Source organism: Camelus dromedarius, chromosome 10, assembly GCF_036321535.1.
Source record: "Camelus dromedarius isolate mCamDro1 chromosome 10, mCamDro1.pat, whole genome shotgun sequence".
In the NCBI taxonomy this organism is placed as follows: Eukaryota; Metazoa; Chordata; class Mammalia; order Artiodactyla; family Camelidae; genus Camelus; species Camelus dromedarius.
This window is the reverse complement of record NC_087445.1, coordinates 17,162,179-17,188,753: the sequence shown is the minus strand read 5'-3', so window position 1 is coordinate 17,188,753 and position 26,575 is coordinate 17,162,179. Positions and strand designations below refer to the sequence as shown.

The 26,575-nt window shown below is 39.0% G+C and overlaps 1 protein-coding gene across 15 annotated transcripts in view; it reads right to left on the bottom strand.

The window, feature by feature from the left end:
* Window positions 1-26,575, bottom strand: part of ELAVL2 (ELAV like RNA binding protein 2) — a 151,339-nt gene that overhangs the window by 36,888 nt on the left and 87,876 nt on the right. For all 15 annotated transcript variants that reach the window (XM_031449610.2, XM_064490155.1, XM_031449606.2 and 12 more), the window contains one exon: window positions 1,025-1,128. In XM_031449610.2, the coding sequence (XP_031305470.1) occupies window positions 1,025-1,128 (104 nt within the window). The remainder of the gene's footprint in view (window positions 1-1,024; window positions 1,129-26,575) is intronic.

Genomic DNA, 26,575 nt, shown 5'->3' with positions numbered 1-26,575 from the left:
ATAGGTTGCAACTTGAGTCAATTGATAGAGGTTGTCTGCAACACTATTTTGAAAAATATTTGGAAGCCACATCCAAGCTCGGTGAGAAAGACTGCCATGATTCATAGGCAGTGTCTGCACTGGGCAACAGAGCGGAAATTGATGGCACGTGTACTAAGAGTTTGCCAGAAGCTATATCCCTTTTATTTTCTAAAGGTAAAGAAACCTCCACTGCAGACTGGATTAATCCAATTGTCCCAGAGAATCTATATCAAAATTTTGAAAACACACGAGTGGAAAAACATCCCCCAAATTATTTACCATTTGTCTTGAAAAAGAAAAACGTAACAGGAAAAATAACCTGTGTGGCGTGTATGCTCTTACAAGTAAGTTACATCAGTAAGCTGAATCTGCTAGAATAGTCAAATTATAGCCCAAGGACCTGTTTTTCTATGACCTGAGAGCTAATGATGATTTTTACATTTTTAAGTAATTGAGACAAAATTTTTATTTTTGTGACACATGAAGATTACACGAAATTCAAATTTCAGTGTCCATTAATAAAGCTTTATAGGATCACAGCCACATCTATTGCTTCATGTGGTGGCTGTCTGCTTTCATGCTCTAAGGGCAGAGCTGAGAAGCTGTGACAGAGACCATATGACCTGCAAAGCCTAACACATTTACTACCTGGTCCTTTACAGAAAAAGAGTGTCGATCCTTGCACAAGAAGAAATGGTGTAAGATTTCCTCAAGTTATAGGGCAAGTTAACTCTCTATAAAGGTAGGAGATTTAATTCAGCAGGCTTCATAAAGTACTTATCTAAGAACGTTGCTGCTCTGTCCCTTTTTTATACACAAGTGATCACATGTAGTATTCATGAATCAAGTTTCTTCCACCATGCAACAAACAAAAGAATTCTGCTATGCCTCCCAGTGGAAATGTCTACACGGGCATAAAATGAATGAAGGAAAGAACTACAAGCAGACCTTAATTTTTTTAACCTCTGTTCTGGAAGTAGATAGAAAAAAAATTTTAACATACTTTTATTGTTTTGGTTTGAAGTCTCAATCCATTCAGGGTGTTGATAGCTTTCTCTGCATCCTTAGGGTCAATGTAGTTCACAAAGCCATATCCCAAGCTCTGCCCTAATGAAAGGGAAGGGGAAAAAGGCATACATTAGTTCTACACCACTGATGACAGACATCCACTTTCATTCTGGCATATGGTCTTGTCATTAACACCAGCACACTTTCTCAAGAGTAAAAAGAAGTCTACATTAATTCTCCTAGAAATATGCATGTGCCCCATTTCATCTCCTGTCTACCACATCTGCAAGTTTAAACATCAGTTAGAACTCAGCAAAGCTGTGCCGTTTTAAAAAACACACCTCCCCAGAGTGTTCATCGTGCATGTCCTGCCTGAGTCAGTGCACCCAACAGCAATACAACATTCAGCTTCAGAATCTGTGGGTGCAAGTCTCCGCCAAGCTGCTGTGTGGGCTTCACGGGCACGACTTTTTCAGCTTCAGTTTCCTTACCCATAAAATTGGAAGGCAAAAAGCATCAACCAAAAATCTGTCAGTGTTCTGTACATAGTACCCTGACAAATGTACAGCCTTTACCCAAGTAATTATTTCAGAGTTTAAAATGGTGAAGAATCCTGGGTGTTGTGTCTGTGTGTACGTGTAAATTACATGTGTGCAGGCATACATGTATATTCATTTTAGAGGAGAGCTTCTTATAAACGGAATCCAATTTTCTAAAAGGGGTCTAATAACCTAGATAAGGAATACAGGGAAATATAAACACTAAGATTTACACTGAGGATGCCCAAGCCCATGAGAACACATGGGAAGGAAAGAAAAAGAGCATAAACAAAAACAAAAAAACTGAAAAAATGTGGAGTTGGCTCACTGATGTCCCGACTCTCAAGAAACAGGAAGTCACAAGAGATGGGAATCAATGGAATGCACACATAAGTAAAGGTAATCCTAAAGGTCTCAGTTTTCCAACTAAGGGAAAGTTTCTCAGTTTGAAAAGGCGAGATACACTACAGAGATGGTGATAAAAATGGACATTAAAAATGTTCAGTCCCTAACCAAAAGTCAAACCAAACCAACTGAGGGTCTCCTGGAAGATTCCCATTAAAGCTCCAAATTCTTTTTATTAAATACCACTTATGCATCAAGTTCATAGCCAAGGGAAGGATTTTTTCCTTTTAAGGGGCACCTAGGATCCAAGTGCTTATGAATACAGGTACTTAGAATGGCCACTCTGGTTACCCTGATGTGGTTCCTTGTAACTATCAAAACAAACAAAAAGAAAAAAGAACGAGAGAAGGTTAAACACAATACCCATAACCATGAAAACTTGTTATTTTGTTATGGAAACACCACTGTCATTATTCAGGATAATCATTGTTAACTTATACCTTTTATCACATTGCATTTCTTTTCCTGTTTTGCTTTGTTTTTTTTTTTAAGGAGGGTGAGGGGAGAGCTAAAACTAACTCAGTTCATTATTTTTTCTCACACTATTCAGAGATTTTGTTTTACTCACAGTTCTATTTTTAAAAAGTTATATGTGAAACCACTGTATTTTTAAGCATTCAGCTTTTTCCTAATTCGACATTTATCATGTGTCTTCTGCATGAACAGGGCCCTCTTATGAAATGTGCTGCAGTTCCACTGTCACTGAGCAGGATTCAAATTGGATGACCATTAAAAAAAAATCTGCTCAAGGAAGCAGTTAATGATGCAAAAAAAATTCAGGCTGTGGAGACAGACACAAGAGTTCTAATCCTGGCTCTGTTGTTTACCAGTTACGTAACTTGGAAGAAGCTACGTAACCTCTCTGAGATGTTAACTTCCTTATTTCTAAAATGTGGATAACTCCTACCCAATGAGGTTGCTGAGGCAGTGACGAGAACACTCACTATTGATGGAGGTAGATCATTCTAGGCAAAAAATAAAGTGAGGGAAAGTAACATACAACTACTCCATGCTAAAAAGTTTACATGTGTTTGTTTAAAATTAAACCAGAAACACACGACAATATAAGGGGAGGAGGAATGGTAAACCGGACATTGAGTAGTTCTGTCACGCTGCTATTCTATAACAAAATAAATCCAATTATCAGTTGTACTAGCTCTGGTCCATTTCTCCTATCTAGTCGCACTACCCTCACACCTGTATTCTAGCAGCTTCTAATCAAAGTCCTTTCTCAACCCTGGTACACCATGGAATCATCTACAGGGCTTAGGAAAAAACAAAAACAAGAACGGATGTCTGAATTCCTTTCCCAAAGATTTTTCTTTTTTCAGTCTATTTAGAAGCACTGATAACAGGTTTTTTAAACCCTGGTTACTCTAACATGGAGCCAAGGTTGAGAATCACAGTTTTAATGGTGAGAGATAAAGTGAGGCTACAAATAAGGCTTCCAGGAACCCTGAGAGCGACCAAATGCATACGAAGTGACTCTGCAAGGAAGACTGCCTTTTTACAGATGTATTTTTAACGTGTAAGTAGATGTCTTTCTTCTACACAGAAACAGTCTATTGCCTCTTGAGGTCACTCTCCAGCACAGCAGAGCCCGCTGAAGTTGGGTCACCAGGTAAAGTGAAGAGCCTGTCCTGCCGAGTCCCTGCTTAGACATCTCCTGCGCTGGCCTCTGAGCTCTCATTCCTAGCACACTGTCGGTTCTCAAAAGTTTCCTAAATGAACGAATGAGAGAAGCAGCAGTGTTATCCATTTAACCAAAGTTGTAATCAACCATGTCACCATCAGATGGTCCATCCACTGAATGGGTCTCTGACCTGACCCCCTCAGGCAAATACAGCTAGCTGTGACGATGAATCAGCCTGATGTCAACTACTGGAAATTGAGAACACTCAAACAATATTTATCCCCAAATGAACTCTCTGCCACAAAGGTACTAATTTGCTTAGTGGAATTATTAGGAAGAGCAACACCCATCAATTAGTGTTTAAGGTAAGCAAACTGTTACTACTATCCCAAGCAAAGTAATATGAAAGGAGGTATTTGATGCATTCCTAAATCCACCGTAGTAGATGCATTCACGTGTTGGCATTTTGAACTACAAGGGAGTTCAGAACTTCACAGGTTTCCATTTTAAAGAGAGTTAGTCAAGTCAGCAAAAGTATCAGAAGCTTAGAATATATAAAGGCATCACGGTTGATACCAAGATGGACAAGACTCTCCTCATTCTCACCTTTCAGCTGTGTAGTGTTTTACTATTTAATTTCAGCCTCACACTGATCATGGGACATACTCACATTCTTCTCCCTTGAAAATGAAATGTTCCCTAAAAGCTGGGCAAGGTCAATTAGCTTCCTCAGATCAAAAAAGCAGGCAGGAAGTAGAGGTCACACGTGAATCCAGGAATCTTGAATGCTATGCTCTTCCCCATTCAATTGACAACTAGTTTATATCTAAACCCAGACCATTCTCAGGACGCCTGAGAATGTAAACCAGGTATTTTCTAACAGGGCTCTACCACAAAAAGTTGTTTTGAGACAAATGGAATTCTTGTGCAAATGTCAGTTTCACTATACATGAATTTCTATGCTACTATTCATTCCTATGACAACGTAAAGGCACCTTATTTATATACTGTCTATTTCAGGTTCTGATAAGTGAGTGCAGATTTTTTTTTAAAGTAGTAGCAAATCAAACATCAAGAAAAAATATTTAGCCTTGATTTAGCCTGCTTTTTCCTGCTTTTGTATTCATCAGCTAGTAACAGTCATAAACCACCAGGAAAGGCTTGGAAACCAAGCATCATTGATCCATATCCTCCAAATCTATTTTTTAAGCTATTCTGAATTTAGCATGTGCATACTGACAATCCCAAAACCAAGAATCCCATCTTTAAAAAGCTTATAAAGCTCTACATTTAAATTCCAAGTGTAACAATTATGGAAAGCATCATGATCAAAAGAAAATTCTGAAGAAAGTGACAAAGCTAAGGCTCACCCAAAAAAGCCTTCAAGACAAATAAATTCTGTCTTTTCAAGTCAAAAAATTCCTCTGGTAACTCAACATCAAGAATAAGGTCAAGACCACTCGTCCCCAGCTATCCTCACAAGCTATCTGTGGGGCCATGCTCTTAGGGATTTCGGAACCATTAATCACAGCCTTGGTCCTCACAGCCATAGCAGGGATTCCAGAACTTCACTATGGAGGAAGCTATCTGAACAGTCACACAGCCTAACACCTTCACGCAGGTACTGAAAACTCCAGGTCAACACCACACTTCAGCACGCAGTATTCTGTACAGCATGTGTATGAATGCCTTTTGTTTTGCACCCTCCTATTTTAAATCTAACTATCTGCTGCAGAAGAGGATAGCTTCTCCACAAGAGACAGAAAAATCACTTATAAACTGCTCCTGGCATAAGGAGAACAGTTATAAACAAGCTGCTTAGCACCATGGTCAAGTGATCTAAAGCACAGAGCTGAAACACTCCAAGGGCCCTCTGAATGGGACTGAGGCCCATCGAGAGCCGTGTTGGGGTCAGAGCTGGGAGAAGAAAACAAGAATAGAATCTGTTTAGTGACAAAGTGCTCATGGGAAACACACAGTAAACTCCAATTTATCCCAAACCGTGCATTAATTCAAAGCAGCAGCCGTTCCCTTGCCACCTACATGGCTTTTAATAGCATACTATAATTAAAATTTTAATTGTATATTTTAATTAAAAATACACAATCTTCTGGACCCATTTTAATTCAAAGGTCACTTTATTTAGTCTTTTCTATTTCAAATTACTACCAATGTTCCAAATATCAAATTACCCCCTCAGGTTTAGAGGTAAAGGCAATAGATCACCGTTAATTCCTGACTATAAACCTGGTACATTAATTTAATTTTATCCAGCCAATATTAAGTGAGATTCCTCTCAACATGGAATTGTAGAAAATAAAATTCTGTATTTAAAAATAAAAAAGTCATCCTACATATTTCTCACCAACATTTAGCATTCATTTGTTCAACACGTCACAGGGTCTCTGAGACCCTTTCCTGTCCCACAACTTGTCCCATTCCCAATGCTCACTGTTCAACGCCCCTCCCCTGTCCTTCCACATCCCTTACATTATACCTTTATCTTAGTGCTCAGGGTATTCAGTCAATTTGGATGTCCCCTCCTTAGACTGCTGAGCGAGGACAAGCTGAGCATAGTCCCTGACACAGAAGACCCTACACAGACTATTAACATGTTCATTCAAAGAATGAATGAACAAACAAGCTAATGAAAAAAGAACGAACAAACGAACAAACAGCCGTCTGCCTTCCAGGAACTTATGGTTTAGAAGAGAGATGCCCTTATAAACATGCTCCCCATGTCCCTACATTGCACCAGATGGTTACAGAACAAAAGGAGACAAGATGCTCAAATGTTACAGTATTCCGTCTTTATAAGGGTGTGATGTGAGATACAATTTTTTATACACATTTCACGTAAAATTTTTCATATGAAAATTTTCTACAAATGCCATTTAAATGAAATCTCAATTTTAAAAAATAATGTCATTTAGAGTAATTTGATAGATTTACATAAATCTGTTTCACAAATCTGTAAGTATGAATTATGGGATGTCAGCATATAATTTTCTTGAAAGTGCTTTTTCACTAATATAATTAAGTCTGCCAAGACTATTCATGTACAAGTCAAATAAAATGCAGAGTGAGTTCTGTAAAAACCTGGTAGTTGAATCAACAATAAAAGGTGACTATGCTGATTGATGTGTATCTATTATTTTATTTAGAGCAGTAGTAACATTTTATGAAATAAAAAACGACAAAAGCAGCATGACTCTTTACTAAGTGCCCGAGTGAGCAGAAACAGGTTACTATGGGCCTCTCTGACAAGCAAGATTATTTGCAAGTTGAGGTCTAATAATGTAACACTTGGGGGAGGAAAAAAGCAAACTTAAAAGATACATGCCTCTAAAACATAGTCCCTATATAAAACTGCATCCCTTAACGAAAACAAAAGCAAATAATTTGACTTAGGAAAACAAATTTTCACTCCTCCAAGAGGAAGGGGACAAGTTTTGTTTATAAAGACAGACCCACCCCTTCCCTCATTATAACCCCCTTTTTTCCTCCTCCCCCAAACACACAATGAAGTTGCAAATGTGTTGACGTGTTGTATTTCTTCAGATGGACTTTCTGTTCCTGGGCACTTGTTTTTTGTGTCTGTTCAGACAGGCTGTACACTGCAACTCTGGCAACAAAGCAATGTGCACCAGACTTTGCAAAGGAGCTTCCTTAGATCTGATATGTAACAAAACCATGTGGGTACCACACATCAGAGAGAATCTTAGAACAGAGGGTTGCCATCTTCTCCAGTCACGATTCTCTCCAAATTTTAATTCCTGATATAGCCTAAGTCTCCTCAGATGCGGCATGCCAGATGCAGCAGGTTCTTCCATTTGAACACTCAACTACCTCAGATCAAATTAAAAGGGTCCTCCTCACCACCCTTTAATGAGGCAAACTGGGAGGCAGAGAACTGGTGAGATCCTATTACTGTACTAGTGAGATTCTATTACTTTACTATAGACCAAGCCAGCCTCCCTCAAAGCTTGGAGCATTTCTATCAGCTTCCCAAAGAACATTACCAGGGATGATCAACCAGGAATGGAGAATTCAACCTAGACACTCACATAATACAGAAAACAGATGGCTCACTCGAAGACTCTTCTTCCACCCAAATGCTAATAAAGGTGGCCTGAGACTAAAATGCCCCAGTATTTTAAAATAGTTTTCAGGACTTCACAGATACATTGAGATAATATAGAAGAGTTTAAATTGCAACTTTTCTGCTGCAACCAAAGCTGTAAATCATGATCATCTGGGCTATACTATCTAAGTAGCCTAATTCAAGAGGTAGCAGTTACTGTCCTTGGTACCAGAGCATTCTCCTTTCAAGTTACTTTTAATGGTCATATTTGTTCCCCAATTATGCAACTGGTAAGGCTCCATTTTTCCTACAGTTCCAGTCCCAGTAATTGTGAATCTGCTGGCAATGCAGCGTGACCTTGCTTAAGTTGGCGAAACTGTGGGTTCTTAATACATCACAGTTTCAGACAACATTAAGAACTCCCACACAATTCAGTTTTAGGCTACCAAGAACTGCAACAGCATATTAAATCCTCTAAATTCTCGAGCAGTACACAGGGGTACTAAGATGTCTTGCATCTAAGACTAGGAAGATTAGGAAAAAGGATCTTTATCTAAAGTGGGAAAATAAACCAATTCCTCTAGGACATATACCTTAGAATAAGACTTTAACTTGGACTAGGTTCTCAAGCTTGAGAAAAATGAGATACTGTCTCAAGACCATTGTTAAAACAAAAGCGAGTCTCATTACTTATTAATCCAGGTAGTTGCTCTAAAAGAAAAATCAGCAGGCCTACCTGCAAACACTGGAGCTGCTGCCCCCGTGACGAGAACAAAAGCCAAAAAACTGTTAGCTGGCCTGAAAGTCAGACCCTGAGTTCAGAAAACCTTAGGACATTAACATACTCCGAGCTAAGGCAAAATCATCTTTCAGTTAAAGATCTGAGTCTGCTCCAATATAATCAACTCTATATAGATTTCCCCACCACACACACACACACAGGAGCTTGTGTTATCTGCTTTATCTGTTGCTTACTTAAAAAGCAATGGAGTTGTTCAAGAAAATATCATTTGAGATGAAGGCCAAGGAACCATATTCCTCAAAATATTATTGTTGTAAAGAAGGAAACCAGTTAACAACTGTAGTAGTGAAAGGGGCATCTGCTGCTGCTTGCACTACCAGCTGGTGGTAATCCACACGCACACGGAAACCAGTAAGCAGTCCATCAAAAAGCAGTACAGCTTCTTAATGTGCTTCTCTCTTTGTAAGAGATCATTTTTATTCAGATATTCCAAGAAAAACAATTTTAAGGCCCTGAGCACTATAATTAGCCCAGTGCCCTTTAAAAAACTGTATCAAAAAGTCTTGCAAACCACTGTGGAGAGCTCTGTGTTTTGTCCAGAAGAAGAGGAAACATTAGTCAGACTATGCAAACCCCACCAGGTCCACATGATGAAGAATTGTTACAGATGATCAGTTTTCTCCTTGAACACATAATGGTTATTTAAAAAAAAAAAAAAAAACAACTCTCACCCAGAAGTTAAAGGTTTATCAGCCAAAACCCTCTAATATGAAAAGCTTGGTAGGCCTGGGGAAAAAGTCTATTCCCACTGCCCATTAATGTTTGTATCTGGCTTTCTGAGAACACACAGTACCACTAGCTAATTACACACTTCCATCAAGCAACTTAGGAGCCTTATGTTACAGTCATCACATTTAATTCTCACAATAAAGCTCTGAATAAGTACACATGTACCCATTTTACAGATATAAACATGGAAGTCCGTAGATATTAACTAACTTGCTCAAAGCCACAAAGGTAGCTGGTAAATGGTAGCTAGGTTTTGAAATCAGAATTAACCTTTCCAAACCCAATCTTTCCAGCATACATTTCACTGCCGTTGGCCAGTTTGGGAATTATATTGAGGCAGAGTCCTGTGAATCCAAAGTAAACACCTTTTCTATAAAAAGTGTAAACAATCAGGATATTAATAATCTCCAAATACACCTGCATTGTTTTTCTTGTTCTTCATCATGTAACTGATTGGCTGGAACTTCACTATTTTTTCTCAATCCATTAAGACACAATGTATAAAAGAAGGAGGAAAAAAAAAAAAAGATTCAGCATCCCAGGTGCACAAACCACTTAAACCCTCAAAACAAATTCCAACATTACAATACAGATAGATTAGAGATCTCCGTACTATAAAAATATTCATTTAAAACAGGACTTGATTTACATACTCTTTTTACAGAAACTCAGAAAGCAATTCTTATGGCTAAAGCCAAACATGTTTGCTACTGCCAAAATTGTCTCCCACACAAGACACTTTCCTCGTCAGCAGATTGCATTAAAATGCTTTCATACGCACAGCGTGGTTTCCTAGCTCTAGAAAAGCAGGTGGGATCAATACCACATGGTCTCTGCCCCTCTAAGGTCTAAGCTCAAAAATTTTAAGCAGGATAATAAACAAGAGAGATGCAGGCACCTAATGAACACGAGATACCTACAATTAATCACTGGTGTGATTTCATGCTTAACCAGAATGAACTTGAAGAGAAGTTTTTAGCTGGTTGAAACAGAGCAGACGAAATTTAGGAGTTTCTTGGCAGAGAAATTATGGAAACAGGCATATGGAGAAGAGCTAATGTGTAGAGAAGTACAGAAGAGCTGGTCAGACCAAAGGCACACGGAGCAACAAGTGGTCTGTGCACAGGTCAGAGGCAGACCCTCCACCCTGAGAAGAGGAGTGCCCCATGAGGAAGGCTTAAGTCCGTCATACTGCAGGATGCACTGAGCAGGGAGGGGCATCGAAACAGGGAAACCTAGGGAGGTTAACTCTGACTGCTTGGAACAATCACTGAGGAGATGCAGATCCAGGATCAAGGACACCACAGAGGAAGAAGTTTTGACAACCCAGGAAGGACATCTGACCCAAATCCCTTTCAATAAAGTCCGCAGACATCTCTAACAACAACAAAAATTAGTGGATAAAAACCCATTATCTCTTTCACATGTCCCTCCAAGTTTTCCCAATCCTAAATGGCCAACCTCTCATCTGGACACATCCCAGCCCAAATCTTCTATTCTTTCTTCACCTACTCCACAAAAAAACTTTTGCTCATGCTACCACTACGCTGAGTCTCTGCCAAGTACATTCTTAGCTTAGAGTGAGCACAGTTAACTCGACCCAAGTCCCCTTTTCTACAAAACCGAACTTTTGGAACAAGCACTCTTTCCATTCAGAAGGCCTTCCACAATAAGGGCCAGGGTGGGATCGAAGGCAACCCCTCAAGCCCCAGGAAGATCTGTTTGCTTGGCATGATAACTTCTCACCCTCATAAGAGTAAAAAGACTTAAGAAACCTTTTGAACCTTAGGTTAATACCCAGAGATTAATACAGAACACCCCCACCTAACAGCCTCTCAAATATTTATTCACTATGGATCTAACAGGTTTGGGTTACCTCCACCCACCAAAGAGCAAAACTCAAATGACTGCCCCAGGGAAGGCTTATGATTTTCTGAGACCCTTTTTACGAAGCTGTAAGAACATGGGTACCTGAATCCTCCAAGTTAAGCTGCTATTATGAGTGAACAGAAAGTGTTAATAACTACCGGAAGTGGGCACAAAGCATCGACAAACCTTACTCTGACATTTTGTACAGCAATCACAAGATTATACGTGACTTCTGAATGCACCCACATACCTACGTCCTTCACATAAAATATGGTGATACCAAGTCAAAAAAGAGCGGGAGGCAGGGAAGCTGGGTCATTTAAGAAGCAGACGGTGGCCAGCATCACATCATCAAGAAAAAAGTTTCAAATAAAGTAAAACCACTTATCATTTATTTCATCCTCTTTTCTGCATCATCGATAAAGTATCCTCCACACAAAGAACTAGGCTTCCGTCTGGGGACAACTCTCCAGTTCAGTTCATTTTATTTCAAAAACAAAGACCAGAATGAAATTAGTGCTATTTTTCTTAACAGCAAAGGAAGTAAAATTTCAGAGGACACCCACTGTCCCCAGTCGACAGAGATTTAGGTATAAATAATATTAGATTTTCCTTCTGTGTGTACAGGACATTTTGTTTAGTCTACATTTAATAAAGAAAGGCAGTTACATTTCCAAGATGGTATGAAGAGCATGGTTTTTTCCTCCCCCTCAGTTTAAATTAGTCACACAAAAGCACTGAGGTTTGTACTTAGGACAATTGTACAAACAGACAGTTGTGTTTGTGCAGGAGAGGGGTATAAATGCTGACTATAAAGGAAACTATTTAAATAGTGCAGATACAGCTTCAAGGACCTTAAAAAAACTCTTTCTGAAGCAGTAAAGAGGAAAGAATCCCAATGGAACACCATCACTAGAGGAAGCCAAGCAGGACTGGGTGAAGTTGTAAGGGCTGCAGGTCAGACAGGAGCCATGGCCATAATTAAGTCAGAGGTGCCCTGACAGAAACACATGTCCGTTTTGTTTCCTGCTAAGGGACAGCTAATGTTACAGCAAACCACTCTTGAGACTCCTGCACAATGTCTCCACCAACTAACGGATGGCTTCTACACAGAAACACAAAAGGACCTAGCTTCTACAACCGCACGTTCACATCACACAGAAGCATTTCTTCCACCACCACCTAGTTTTGAAGTTGAGAAGATTAAGTCTTATAATCCTCCAAATTGAAAAATCCACAGAAACACAAAGACAAAAAAAGCAAAGGCTTTAAAGATTTGGCCTAGACCAGGACTCGCTGAGCCCACAAAGCTGACGTGGCAATGTCCACATCAGCACCACAGTAACTGCACCGTCATGCTGAACTGGAGAAGCAGGGGCTTGTCTTTCCTCATTGACTAAAAAGTACATTAAAAATGCAATATTCTAATCATATACTCCACAACTTAGTACATCTGACCACTGCTGCTAACTTTTGGATACCTTCTCCCCTTGAGACAAAAGGGGGGGAAAAGAAAAACTAAACACAAAAATAATCTTTTTAACTTCCTACCATTTTATTGTCTCAAGAACCCATGAATCTAACAGCAGGAGCACGTAAAAAGAATTTTAATCAAGAAGAGCTTCTCAACTTTAATTCATCTTAGCAACTTTTAAAATGATGCTGTCTTTCATTTGCTGAACTTACATGATTACTTGTTTGTTCCCGTATCTGAGGCTCACTCTTGGCGACAGTGCTGCGTGTTTCCACAGCACCAGATGAGAATTATGCACCATGTGATATGGGAAGTAATGTCTACAGACAGAGCTTCCAGGGTATTGGGACTGTATTACCTAACACATTGCAACTCTACAAAACACACTTCAAGACATGTGGCAAAAGAGCTCTCATTCAGAAGAATCCATCTTTTGGCCACCAAGTGTCTCCCAAAGAAATGGGGGTAAGGGGTTTATGGCCTCCTGATAATTATCCTTCTAAACCGAAGACCTAGATCCATTAAATGATACCTCATCAATGAGAAAAGCTGGACTAAAAGCGCTAATACTCACCCCTGTGATTCCACCATCTACCTTGCCCTTGTCAAATAACGTAGTGTTATTTCACAAATAAATTCCAACCTGTGCATTACAATCAGTCATGTTAAAGAGCTTCCTACGCTGCAGAATGTTCTATAAAAATGCTAGGTATTCATCTACAAGTACGCCACTCAAGTGAAGATTTTAGTAAACACTAGTCTTTAGCTCATTCCAGTAACTCAATAGCCTTGAGGAGTTTTCCTATTTTGTTGCTGACAATTTCCTCCTTGCTGTTAACAAAGGAGCATGGCACGATAAATAGTTATATATTACAAACTGATCTCCATTATTTTGGGAAAAACTTGAAAAATCTTACGTATGCTGCCAGATCACTTACTAGTCAAGCCCTATTTCCAAATATAATGCTTATTTCAGTTCTCTTAATGAACACTAACATTATTAAGGTATTCCATTTATACATAAATCACCACTCTTATTTTCCTCAAGCAAGAATATTTCCTAGCAAGAAAACACACATATACTCTGAAATCCATCTCCGTAATCCAAAGCCTTCCATACTTTATTTGGGTCCTTGATCCTCCCCTCCTCGCTTTAAAAAAAAAAAAAAAAAAGCTGGTACTATGGTTTAAAAGCTTTATCATCTTACAGTTGTGACTTGCATAAGTGTAAAAACCTCAGTTATCTCTGAGATTTAGTTAAGATTCAGCTAAAGGTTGACTGGCTCTAAACAGCATTGTTTTGAAGCAAGGAAGAGGGGCAAATTTTTTTTTTATGCTTCCAGAATATGAAAAATTCATTAAATACTTAATTAAAATATTCAATTTGTTCTATGCTGCTTGGTCATCGTATAGTCCTTTCCATCTTAAAACATGGAAATTAACCCAGAATTTCTTTCCTAGCAATTCATGACTTCTGGTTGAATATTCAGAAACAAAAAACTAAAGGTTAATCATAGTGATGACTATATTAGTTATCAAATTTCATCACATGATTATCCTTGGTCAAATTTTAAATCTTACCATAAGATACAATTACTTCCCAATCTTGACTGGTACCCCCAATAACTCTGATTTCATCATTCCTTACAAAGCTAAGCTGTTCCTTCATTTTAATTTCCTCTCATTTCATCTAGGAAAAAAAAAGGCAAGAAAAGTTCTAAGGAAATTCATATCAAGTGACCAAGAGCCAAGGGAGATTTTTACAATCTCCACAGGAATTTTATTTTCTGAATGCAGAACCAACAGCCTAATTAAGGTGTTATTTGAAGATTTTCTGTATCATTTCCTAAAACCTGGTGATATGCTGGCCAGGCCATCCTTCTCCCCACCCCCATGCTGTGTTTTTACTTAAAGTTACTTGAACAGATATTCCATTCTAAACCTTACATAAACCTAAAGCTTACATAAATATCTTAACAGGTTGCAAGGTAAGAACATAAAATTGACTGCATGTTGTTTCAAACAATTACAGTTATGATTCTGCAGCAACGATTAGTTAGAAATAAAAAAATATTGTAAAGATACACCTAGAATTTAAATCTTTTCAAAGAGAACTGAAGACTGACCAAAAAACATATATTGATGCTGACGATGTATCTTTGACTCCATGGGACACTGAAATTTAATGCCTGTAAGCACACCTATGTCCCCACATGGGTAGACACCAAAGGCTTTTAATTAAATGACGACTAAGTAAGCAGAGGGAATAAATAAATGAAGCTCATTCACAAGCAAGCTAGTTTTTCTCCAAGGTATATGCCTCTCATTAGCTGCTATAAGCAGAAACCACCAAACATTACTGACCTCTGAAGATTACAAGCTAGAGATGAAACAGCCAGAAAGACCTGCTGAGTGATCAGAGATGGCCCAAACTACTGGTCATCTCAGTCATTCTTCAGGTTGTTCTTGGTCACACTCAAGGAGGAGAACAGTGACCATGAAACATAATGAAATGGAGAAGAAGTCACAAGATGCTACTTGGGTGGGAATATCAGTATCTTCATCACACGTACAATTTTTGCATAATTCTATCAGGACCTGGGTTTCCCCCAACAATCACAATATGAATCAAGTATGAGTCAACTATCTGGAATACAGAAGCAAGTGACTTAATAAAATACACAATGTACACACCTCTCAAAACACAAACGTCTTTACCAACAGCTTTTGTCTTCCTCAGAGCTAAAAGTCCCAAGTTAAATTAGCAATCCATTTGGGCAGTTCATCCATTATAGTTATGACAAATGCAACAGGTTTAAAGGAAGGAAAACTGTGACCTTACAGACACTGGGGAAGTGGTCAGGATGCCAACCCTGGAGGGCTACAGGCAACGCAGAGTACTCTACAAAAGGGGGTAACTGTTTTGTTAGATGTGAAAGATAGTCCTTAAAGAAACAACAACCCTCAGACTTCATCAGCAGAGGTAAAAGCTGTTCCAAACAAACCAAAAAGATAAAAAAAATCACAACACTGTCCCTGTTCAGCAGCAGTATATCTGAGTATTTGATGACTCTAGGTTGCAGCTTAACTTCTTCCACACCACAGATGGTTTAGAAACTCTAGCTGAACACACATGGTACATTCAAGGATTAAGAGTTCAGGTTAGAATGAGAGAGGTGTGAAAAGTATACAACTGGAAATGTCTTATGACCTGAACCAGAAAAGGGCTCAGTCTCCATTTTGATTCAAGTAACTTCCCAGTGGAAAACTTTCTGGTATGAACAAGATGTTGGCAACTCCAGCAATGACTTCCAAAAGTTTTCTAGAAGGTCATGCCTGGAACCTGCACCTTCTTTGAAAGCCCTGTGTGGAAAGATGGCAAGTTCATAACAGGGATTTCCAGCCATTACAGAAGTTAGTTTATTGTGGGTTAAAGTGGTATCAACCAAAAGAAAAAAAAATCAATAAGCTTACTTTTGGGTATGTTGAAAAGTAAACTCTGACATAAAGAGACAGAAAAACGAATTACACAAAAATGCTTCACTGGAGTTCTAATTTATAAATAATATAAACTGACTATAGCTAACTAGCACACAGGAATTTACTGCAAGGGGCACAGAAGTGTTCAGAATCGAGAAGGGCTGGGAACCAGACTCCGATGAGCAAAGCAGGGGAAAGAACAACCATCATCTCAGAGCTAGAAGAGGCGGGTCTGATGAGGTCAGTCAGTATCACCATCTCCTTCCATCACTTCCCTGCGAGTCCAGGTTCTGGGAGAAAATGCCTAGTTGATTTTACTTAGGTCCCGTACTGGCCTCTCGTCTATATTAAGGCAGGGACAGAGAGAACCTGCCTCTTTGGCTTCTGTCATTTCCTCCCACCAGGTACACGCTAGGAAAAAGAAACCCCCAATATTGAATGGTCCTAATGAAATGAAAGAGTGAGACAATTTTCTCTTGGATCCATGAAGGACCTTATGAATTTCTCCAAGCTCAAAAGAAACAGCTCTCATTTCTGTTCAAATTAAAGACTGCATCAAAAAATAACCAGCAAATTCCAGTGGACCAGACCGTCCCCTGCACACAAGAAGCACTGCTTCTAAATTTTAGCTTAGAAACAAAACAAAGTTGCCAGTTTAGAACATTCTGCATACCTCTCTCCAAACTACACCAGTTTCCTCCACCCCCACTTCACCTTAGTAAGGTGCCACTGTAAGAAGTTACATTATCAGAGTAAGCTGGGACCCGGGATTCTTTAACAACTAGTCACCACCTTCAAATCACGTACCCAACACTGGCTGACGTTCTCCAGCATGCCAAGGTGCTTAGACAAAGGCCGCTGAACAACTGGCCAACCCCAGTCACCGTCACCACTATTACTGGACAAGACCTTACAAGATCCAGAAGTAGATCTTCCTTATCCCGGTAAGAGGGCTTCGGAAGCTCCCCACAAAGACAGATGCACAGCAGGCAGCAGGAGAAGTCGGTATGAAGCTTGAACTACGACTTTAAACCACAGGTCGTTTTATCTTTTTTATTATTTTATTAAAGTCTCGACCACCTAGGAGAGGCTTTCTGCTAAGTGTCCACTCATGGAACTGCCCTTCAGTCGTCAACAGCCAGAGTTTGAGAACAAATACAGTCACCAAGGGTAGAATGATGTTCCTGCAGCCAGCAGGCATTTGGCTTATGCTGACAGAGAAGGCAGGAGGCCAAGATGAGACCTAAAATCTTAAAGCGAGACTGCTCTGCTCAGTAACACAGACTGAAAAAAATGGAAAGGCAGAAATAGGCCACAAACCACCTGCTTCTAAACTCAGCCTGCATCAGCATCTGTCTCCTAGAGTTGCTGCAGGAAGATGCTTAAGTCTTCCTTTACTAGGATAGTTATTCCTGTGGTCTTTTTTTTAAAAAAAAAAAAAAAAAAAAAAAGGTTCTGCCCTGTGGGGGTTTTTTGTTTGGTTGGTTAAACGATTTTTTGGTGTTTTCTGGGCAGAGGGAGGTGGGATGGGATGGAGTGGGTGGAAGAAGTATTGAGGAAGGAGGAAAACAATGAAAGGAAAAGCTAGAACTACAGGGCAGAATTTCTACTTCTCTCTCTTTGGCTCCTTCTATTGACAAACAGCTTTCTGCCAAGATTTCCATCAGGTTCTCAGCAGCAGAGAGGATGAAGCGAGGTGCAGAAGTCTGGGGCTATTGCCCTGTGTCCCAGGACCCCACACAGATGGTCTTCTCTGGTTGCCGTGACTCCCTGGGAGAAGAGGAGGCAGAGAAGACCGCTGGGAGCTAAACTGCTTTGGTTCCTTCTGAACCTACTGTGCGTGCAAGACTGCAGGCAACTTCCCAAAGAAGAAAACAAGGCAGAAGCAGGCTGACCTACTGCAAAGGGGTGAGATGGAGCCCTGCAAGCAGTCAGCAATCTTGTGAAATACTGCACAAATTCACTACTTTACTTGGATATTCCTTTTATGGGGAAAGTATTCTTGCTAAGTTTAAAGGCAAGCAAATTATTTCAGTTGGAGGGGTGGAGGTATGGTTCCTAAAGTCAGTTTGAAATAAAAAGAAGTAAAATACACAGAAAAGCCCACAGCGCAAGAAAGAAACCCACCATCTCTGGAAACAACTGCCAATAATTCACTTCTAAAATACGTTGGTGTAATGAATATTACCTGATTTTACTTTTTATTTACACGGAAGTACCCAGGATAGGCACTGAGAGATAGAATGTAGATGGTGGCTATTAGGGTGGGGAGTTAGTGTTTACTGGGTACAGAGTTTCTGTTTGGAAATGATGAAATGGTTCTAGGCATGGACAGTGGTGACAGCTGCATGGCATTGTGAATATACTTAATGCCATGGAGATACACACTTAAAATGGTTAAAACGGTAAACTTTGTTATGTATATTTTACCACGATTTAAAAAATTTTAATTGCTATGAATCCGTGTGATGCCAGTTGTTTAAGATTTTTTTTTCTCCCCTGCAGCAAACAGTAGAAGCTTGGATAAGCTTTAATTCTAGGAGTGGTCACCTAAGGACACTATCATGAATGTACACAAAGTCCAGGAGTAATAAACTAGCATCATACAAGGGCCAACCTCCAAAAGTCACTAGTTATAAGATTCTCTACTATCCACATCTATATAAACAACCAATTCTCCGCTAATTAGTATAATCAATGTCAAAACTGGTTTTTGCTCCTTAAGCTAGTTATTTGTTAGCGTAATGAGCGCTAGTAAGATTCCACATTCTGCTTTTAAACAGCTCATTAGGCCTGTTTTTAATGTCCCTGAATATGGAATTGGGCTATATAATACACTGAACATTATCATGCTATTTTGCAAAGGCTTCTGATATCCAGAGCTTACAAAAAGAAAAACATTACTTAAAAAACACAGTATCAAATCAGTATTGCCAGTTCTGTATTTTAATATGATTGTAACATGAATGAAGCAACTTACCCCTGAAATAAAGCCCCAGAAATACTAAGAATATAAGGATCTAAAAACAAGCCAGGTTTAGTACCTTGAGATTAAATGTTAGAACCCAAATCATTTTGCTTGAGAAGCTAATATGCTGTCTGCACCACACAGATTAGAATCCCTTGGCACCATGCTTAAGGAAGAGCTTGTTCACAAAAGAGAAAAGTCGTAGAATTCTAGAGCTAGGTAAGACTTCAGATAATTTAAGAAAGCTCCTTTATTTTAGAGGAGGAAAGATGTCAATTGATTTGACACATCACAACCAGGCTATTCAGACACATTTTAAAATGGACTAAAAGCAAACTGCAATTCATTTCAGTGGTATGAAAAGCTCTCAGGGACTAGCACCAGGCTTAGGAAGAAGGATTCTGAATACAGTATTTTGGAGGCCACTTTGTTAATGACCCAGTGACTCCTTAAGACTGAATTTAAAGCATCAAAATGTGAGGAAAGAAGTTGTTCCCTCAGGCTCCAGTGACCTTCAGTACAATGAAATGATTCTGGTTTACCTGTGTTCATGCAGCTATGCCTTCTTTAAACCTTACTTTAAAACGAGAATCTGACTTCCTCAGGATTAAAGCCTGAAGCTCCAACAGGTGGTAAAGAGTCAAGGGCATCACCACATCTACATCCCAAGGTAACAGATAACCAGATCTATTATGGTTATGCAAAGTTTAGTTGAGCTGGAGGGGGACTAGGGGTAGACACAGGACTTGTGAGCCATTTTCAATCCCCCTTCAAAATCCAAGCATATGCAGGAAACAGAGTTCCAACAAAAAGTACAATGATGAGAAAAGAACTCATTAAGAGCTAAAAATAAACTCTAATTCACAATATGCATAAGGATTTAACAAAAAAAGGAAAACAAGATGTAAAATTGCATCTGCTAAGTTAACCATGCCCTCATGGAAATCGCCACCCCCCGTTTACACAAACTGGAATCTGTGAAGCCTGTGATGACTGAATAAAGCAACGCTTTAAATGTTTTCAATGAATATTTCAACAGAAAGAAAACAAAGGGACAGCAATTGCTTTCTTAAGTCCTCTGATCTGCTAACACTACAGGAACACTGTGCTTCTTAACAACCCAACACACAGATCTCTGTATTTCTCTACTTGAAAACCTTACTTTATGAAATAATATTTAGTAACGGCATTTACAATTTATATTAAAGGGGTATTAATCTTAAGGAAGAAGTTGTCAGTAACAGTGAAAACAAGACTCAGTTTTTATCTAACTGATACCTAACTAACGGCTCAACTGAACAACTTGCTAACCTTCCAGGCCAGTAACAGTCCTTCAGGGAAGCCGGGCTGAGAGTACCTTCATATTTTAAGTCCAGCTAATTCATTCTGAGTAACATTCACACAATACCACACAGAGCAGTAAGCCCAGACTCCAGGGCTCTAGATTACAGAGGCTGGCGTAATACCATCAATCAGCTTTCTCGGCTCCCAAGTCCTGCCTTGTAGCTCCTATTCCCACTTTGTGCCACTCCTAGAAAATCCATTTTGTGGCTCAAATCACTGAGAAAGCAAACAGGAAATGAGCTTTGCATACTTCCCGTATATGAGAAACCTTAAGAATTCTAAGACAATGTATTTATTTGGAAACGTTTTTCAAAAATCAGTTTACTCAAGGGGAAAAAAATGTCTGCAACCATCTTCTAACTGAATGAATATTAACTGCTAAGAAGGGGCCAGGGGAGACTTCCCTGTGTGCCAGGCACTTCATGGAAGAAGCTCAAGTTCAGAGTCAAACAGTTCATACAAGGCCACATTACAAGTAAGTGGCTAGGATGGGGTTTGAACTTAAGTGTAACATGTTCTTTCTGGGCTAAAACCTTCAAATATAGGGCTCATTAGGCCACCCCCCTAGCAGGGGAATAGAAGATAGCAGGCATTTCGTTTCAATGTTAATCCCAAGAACCTTATTCCAAGCTAAGCTAATAACAACCCTAGTGTACACAGGGGTTTGGTAAATCCTATTAGTGCTGCATTCAAAGTCCATTTCACATGGAAAGATGGGACGGAACCCTCATCAACTACACTGAGTACTGCTTTTGTTGTTGTTGTTGTTTCCTTCTTCTTCTTTTTAAATGGCCAGGAGTCTCCCAGGCTCTGGAAGAGGTGGAGATGGTGTCTCCCTTCCTGCCATTCAGCCTACCTCAAGGCGCTAGGCTTTAGGGAACCTGTGCAACTTTTGCTGTTTGGATTCCAAAGATCTGCACAACACAGGCACTGCAGGTTAGAAGTGGATCACAGGCCTGATGTGAAGACAGGAAAGTCCTCCTGGTTCTTCTGGTTGATCAGACTCGCCCTGTGCTGCAGCGCAGGGCTGGTTTAGGCCGAGCCATCTGGCAGGGCTGGGACAGGGGGCTGTGTCTAAGAGCCGCTGGGAAGAGCGGGGATCCTTCAGCAGGGAAGACAGCAGGTCCTGGACTGTGGCCTCTGCCATCACCTCTGAATAAGCTACAGTCATGTATGACACCAGAGATTACTGAGTAGTGAGATCACAAAAAAGATAGTTTTAACTGAGGCTCCATTTCTTCACAATTCTTAAAGAGCCATCAATGCTGCTTTACAGCTTAAAGGCCCTTAAAAAAAATGACAGATACCATCACCAAAAATAGGGATATCCAGTGGTGTGAAAATATTGACATTCTGAAACTTTAAGAAACAAAAGCAAATACATTAAGTAAAACATGTTAAATAAGCCACTGCCACAGGCCTGAAAGATCAAAAGACACAAGTAAAATGACAGAAACTGTTTTTTAAAGTTGGCCTTTTTGGCTGGAAAGGCACACTGAGGGTTTCTCTAGCTCTCAAAATTCAGTAGCACCAGTGGACTCCAGTGCAAGTCAAATAACTTAAAACAAGCTCAAAAGAGGGTGCCCAATTCTCAAGCACAGCTTTTGTTTCAATGATCAACTATTCCGCTGAAGAAACATTCGAAAGGAAATACTCTTGTAAGTACAAAATGAAATGCTTTTGCTCTCTTCACAGTTCAGAAAGTTAAAAAAAAAGCTGGTGCTAAAGTAGTGTTATAAGATATGGTAGTAAAATAGAATAAAAACCATCAAAAGAAAAGCAGGTTGGTAAGTTAATCGAATTCCCGAGGAGAAATCAGATTTTAACATTCTATGGATTACAAGAGGAGGAAGGTTTCCTGGAACAGAATTTAATTGTTCTTTATGCTCTTCCATTTAATTGACCATCTTCTTCTTCATCTATGTTTTCCCACCATTAGGATGAGAGCCACTAAGTAATAAATTAAAAATGGTTCAATTTTATACCATCAATCTGATGCAAAAATAAATCAACACTAGAAGAAATGTAAGCAGCTCTTTGCAGGAAACCACCCTCAGCAGGAAACCCCTTTGGCCTTGTCACTTTAGCAAAGCTAGTGTAACTAACTTTAAAAAATTTTTTTTCTTTACTGAAGTACATTCTATTTACAATGTTGTGTTAATTTCTTGTGCACAGCATGGTGATTCTGTTATGCGTGTATATACACACACACACACACACATATTCCTTTTCACTCTTTATTATTGGCTATTACAAGATGTTGAATATAGTTCCCTGCGCTATACAGCTGGACCTTGTTGTTTATCCATGTAATATATGGTTGGTAGTTGTTTACCTATTTTATATATGGTAGTTAGCATCTGAAAGTCCCAAACTCCCAATTTATCTCTCCACCCTCCCGTTTACCCCATGGTAGCCATAAGTTTGTTTTCTATGTCTATCTGTTTCCATTTTGTAAGTAAGTTCATTTGTGTCCTTTTTCTAGATTCCACATGTAAGTGATATTATATGGTATTTTTCCTTCTTTTTCTGGCTTACTTCACTCAGTATGACAATCTCCAGGTCCATCCATGTTGCTGCAAAAGGCATTAATTATTTCCTATGGCTGAGTTGTATTCTATTGTGTATATATACATCACAACTTCTTTATCCAATCAGCTGTTGATGGACATTTAGGTTGCTTCCATGTCTTGACTATTATAAATAGTGCTGCGACGAACATTGGGGTGAACTGCTTATACAACTCAGTAACATGAAAACAAATAACTCAATCAAAAAAATTGACAGAAGACTTAAAACAAACATTCTCCCAACGAAGACATACAAATGGCCAATAGGCACATGACAAAATCCTCAATATCGCTAATTATCAGAGAAATGCAAATCTAAACTACAATGAGGTATCACCTCACACCAGTCAGAATGGCCATCATTCAAAAGTTCACAAACGATAAATGCTGGAGAGGGTGTGGAGAAAAGGGAACCCTCCTACACTGCTGGTGTGAGTGCATTTTGGTGCAGCTGTTACGGAAAACAGTACAGAGATTCTTCAAAAGACTAAAAATAGACTTACCATATGATCCAGCAATCCCACTCTTGGGTATATATCCGGAGGGAAGTCTAACTCAAATAGATGTAACTAACTTTTAAATCAGGCGCTCCCATGCTCCACTCATCTCTGGTCCTACCACACCTTTCAAAATGTCTAATCACACAATACCTTGCCTAACCTGTTGGTTCTCTCCATAAATCAAACAAGGAGAAAAGAAGGGTAACTAATTATGAACGACAAGGTCTTACTGTATAGCACGGGGAACTATATTCAATATGTTGTAATAACCTATTAAGAAAGATTATGAAAAATATATTAATGTATAACAATTACTATGCTGTACACTAGAAACTAACACAATACTGTAATTCAACTATACTTCAATTAAAAAAAAAAAACAGTAAGTAATTAGCAGATGACCAGATCTCTTCCCTAGTTTCCTCATCAGTAATCTCACAAACAGACTGTGTGAACCAGACAGAATCTAAAGAAAGACCACAAGGAGCCAACAAGCCTGCACGTGGTGGGAGAAGGCTATGCATCTGATTCCCTATCTCAATTACTAACTGAGATTCCTTCCTTCCCTTTTTCCTTTAAAACTTTCATGGCTAGGCAGAATCTTTGGAGTTGGTTTTGGGGGGACACGAGTCCATCTTCTCCCCCAGACAGCAGGCATTCTGATTGAAAGCAACTTTCCTTTCTACCAACAACTACTTCTCGGTACTGAGTTCTGAGTGGAAAACAGCCAGACCCGAGTTCGGTCAGAAACACTGAAAAGGTCTGGAAAAGCAGAAGGGACACAAGCACTCCTACCTTGCTAAATTTTAAGGGGGGATATCCTTACAGAAGTTGTTCAACCGTATTTTATTTCCTATGAATTTGAATATATTAATTAAGTTTGTGTTTTGTATCAAACTAATAGAGAAATAAAATCAAGGGCACTGAAAACACTATGCTCCTCATCTACCGGCATGACACACACGGTCATTCTAGAGGTCCCAGTGTCAAGGGCCAAGAAAGCACAGAATCAAAACTGCTAAACCTCATTTAAACCAACAGATTCAACCTCATCTTCACAGTCAATATTCTTCAAAAGTTCTCGGAAAACTGTGTAACCAGATCTTGGGAGTTGCAATACTCCTCTTCATTTCCTTCTAATCAAGTAAAACGTAAAGTTATACAAAGACCAACATCAAGAAATCAGAGAAACAAAATTCCAGGTGATTTACAGATTTATTAGGAATGGTTCTGCCTCAGACTTTTCCATATCCTCACAATAGATGTTTTTCTTCCCCAAAACTAGCCATTCAAGTTTTCTTTGCCACAGGCCATCAGAAGGAGGAATTTTTCTGTCTAAAGTCTGCTAACTGAAAGTTAACTTACTTCATGGTGAAAAGGTCAGAATACGTCCTCCTCCCAAGTATGTCACTTACAGGCATAACGATTATCTTGAGTTAAAGGCAATTTGGAATCAACAGATGAAGAGTTCTCTGCCCTACCCACTTCTGCTTAGAAGCAGGTTATAAATTTCCCTTGCAAAGCTGTGCCCCTCTTGTGTACCAGGGAGAGGAGAGTAACTCTTACCACTGGAGGTGGAGTGTCAGCACCAAGATGAATCTGCATAAACACACCTTGCTAAAATAGCTCTCATCTTCCATTAGTTTCCTCCATACATTTATTTTTCTTTAAGAATTTTTTTATTGAGCTATAGTCATTTTACAGTGTTGTGTCAAATTCCAGTGTAGAGTACAATTTTTCAGTTATACATGAACATACAAATATTCATTGCCACATTTTTTTTTTCTCGCTGTGAGCCTCCATACATTTTCTTGGTCACTTTCCTACAATTTATCTACTCTCAGAACCCAAACTCCCTTTGCTTCATTAAAATGGTACATAAGCCCCAGCATCTACCCACTTCTTTTCTGTGAACTCCAGTGCATGTGAAATATTAATTAAAAACTGTGGGCCTTTTCTCCTATTAAATCCTACCCCGTCCCGGTTTTACTGAGATATAATGGCCATATAATGTATAATCTGTCCTGTTAAGTTCAGTAAAACTGTGTAATTATAAAATTAATTCATATAATTCTAAAACTAACACATATAATTTTAACTCCAAAACTCTATTTGGCTTTTTCAATCATAAATTTCTAATTTCATCAGCCCAAAATCCTTCATCTAAACTAATCAACACCGACACTTTGAAAATTGTTCTATGAAACACTCAAGTTAGAGTATTATAAAGAGAAAAAAAACCCAAAAGGATAAATTTTAAAGTTTTCTCTTGAACTTTATAAAAAGCTTCTAAAGTGGTAACATCAAATTTTTGAAATGACTGGTTAGCCATGACCTTTGGAAAAAACAAAGGTTCGTGGAAAAATAACTAGGTTTAAAGATATACTGATAAATATGCAAATAGTGTTCTTCAATACCACCAAAAGTTTCATCTCATTTCATAAAAATTTAGAAACTAAAATCTAAAGATAGCTATATTTAAATGTATTATATTCCAGTTAATACACGAGGTATCAATGCATTTACCCTATGCTACCAAGTTATCTTGTTCTATCAAGACCTGGGCATACACACCCAACTTTCCTGCCAAATTGTAATTAATCAGCACTGAGTCAGCAAAATGAGGCATTTATTAAAGTAAGCTACCTTCACTCATCCACCCAACCATCCTGTTCTTTCCAACTACTTGTCTGCAAGAATCACAATTCCTAATCTCTTGATGTCGTGTTTAGGTACATCTAACGGCTAACCTTACTGATGCACACTATCACATTTTCAAATTAATGTTCATCAAAACAGCCTTGTGCTCACTGTGGCTGACTGACTTCATCACAGTAAATAAATGCTATTAAATTTGAATGTATGCATTAAACTAATAAAATACTACTTAACTGCTTCACTCCTAAAGAGCTAAGACTGCACCTGCTTTTAAAAAGAGGGGGGAATACCATGCCATTAAAATAGTTTTAAAATCGTATTATTCTGATAAAATAAACCAGCATCAAAACTAACTTAGCAGTTCTCAGGAAGCAACATAGACATAAATTAAATCTAGTCAAGAACCCTCATATTTCATGAGATTTAACCACACAGACCCTTAAAAAGGGGGCGGGGGAGGTCTGTGTTACCATCCAAGTCACTGCTTGCTT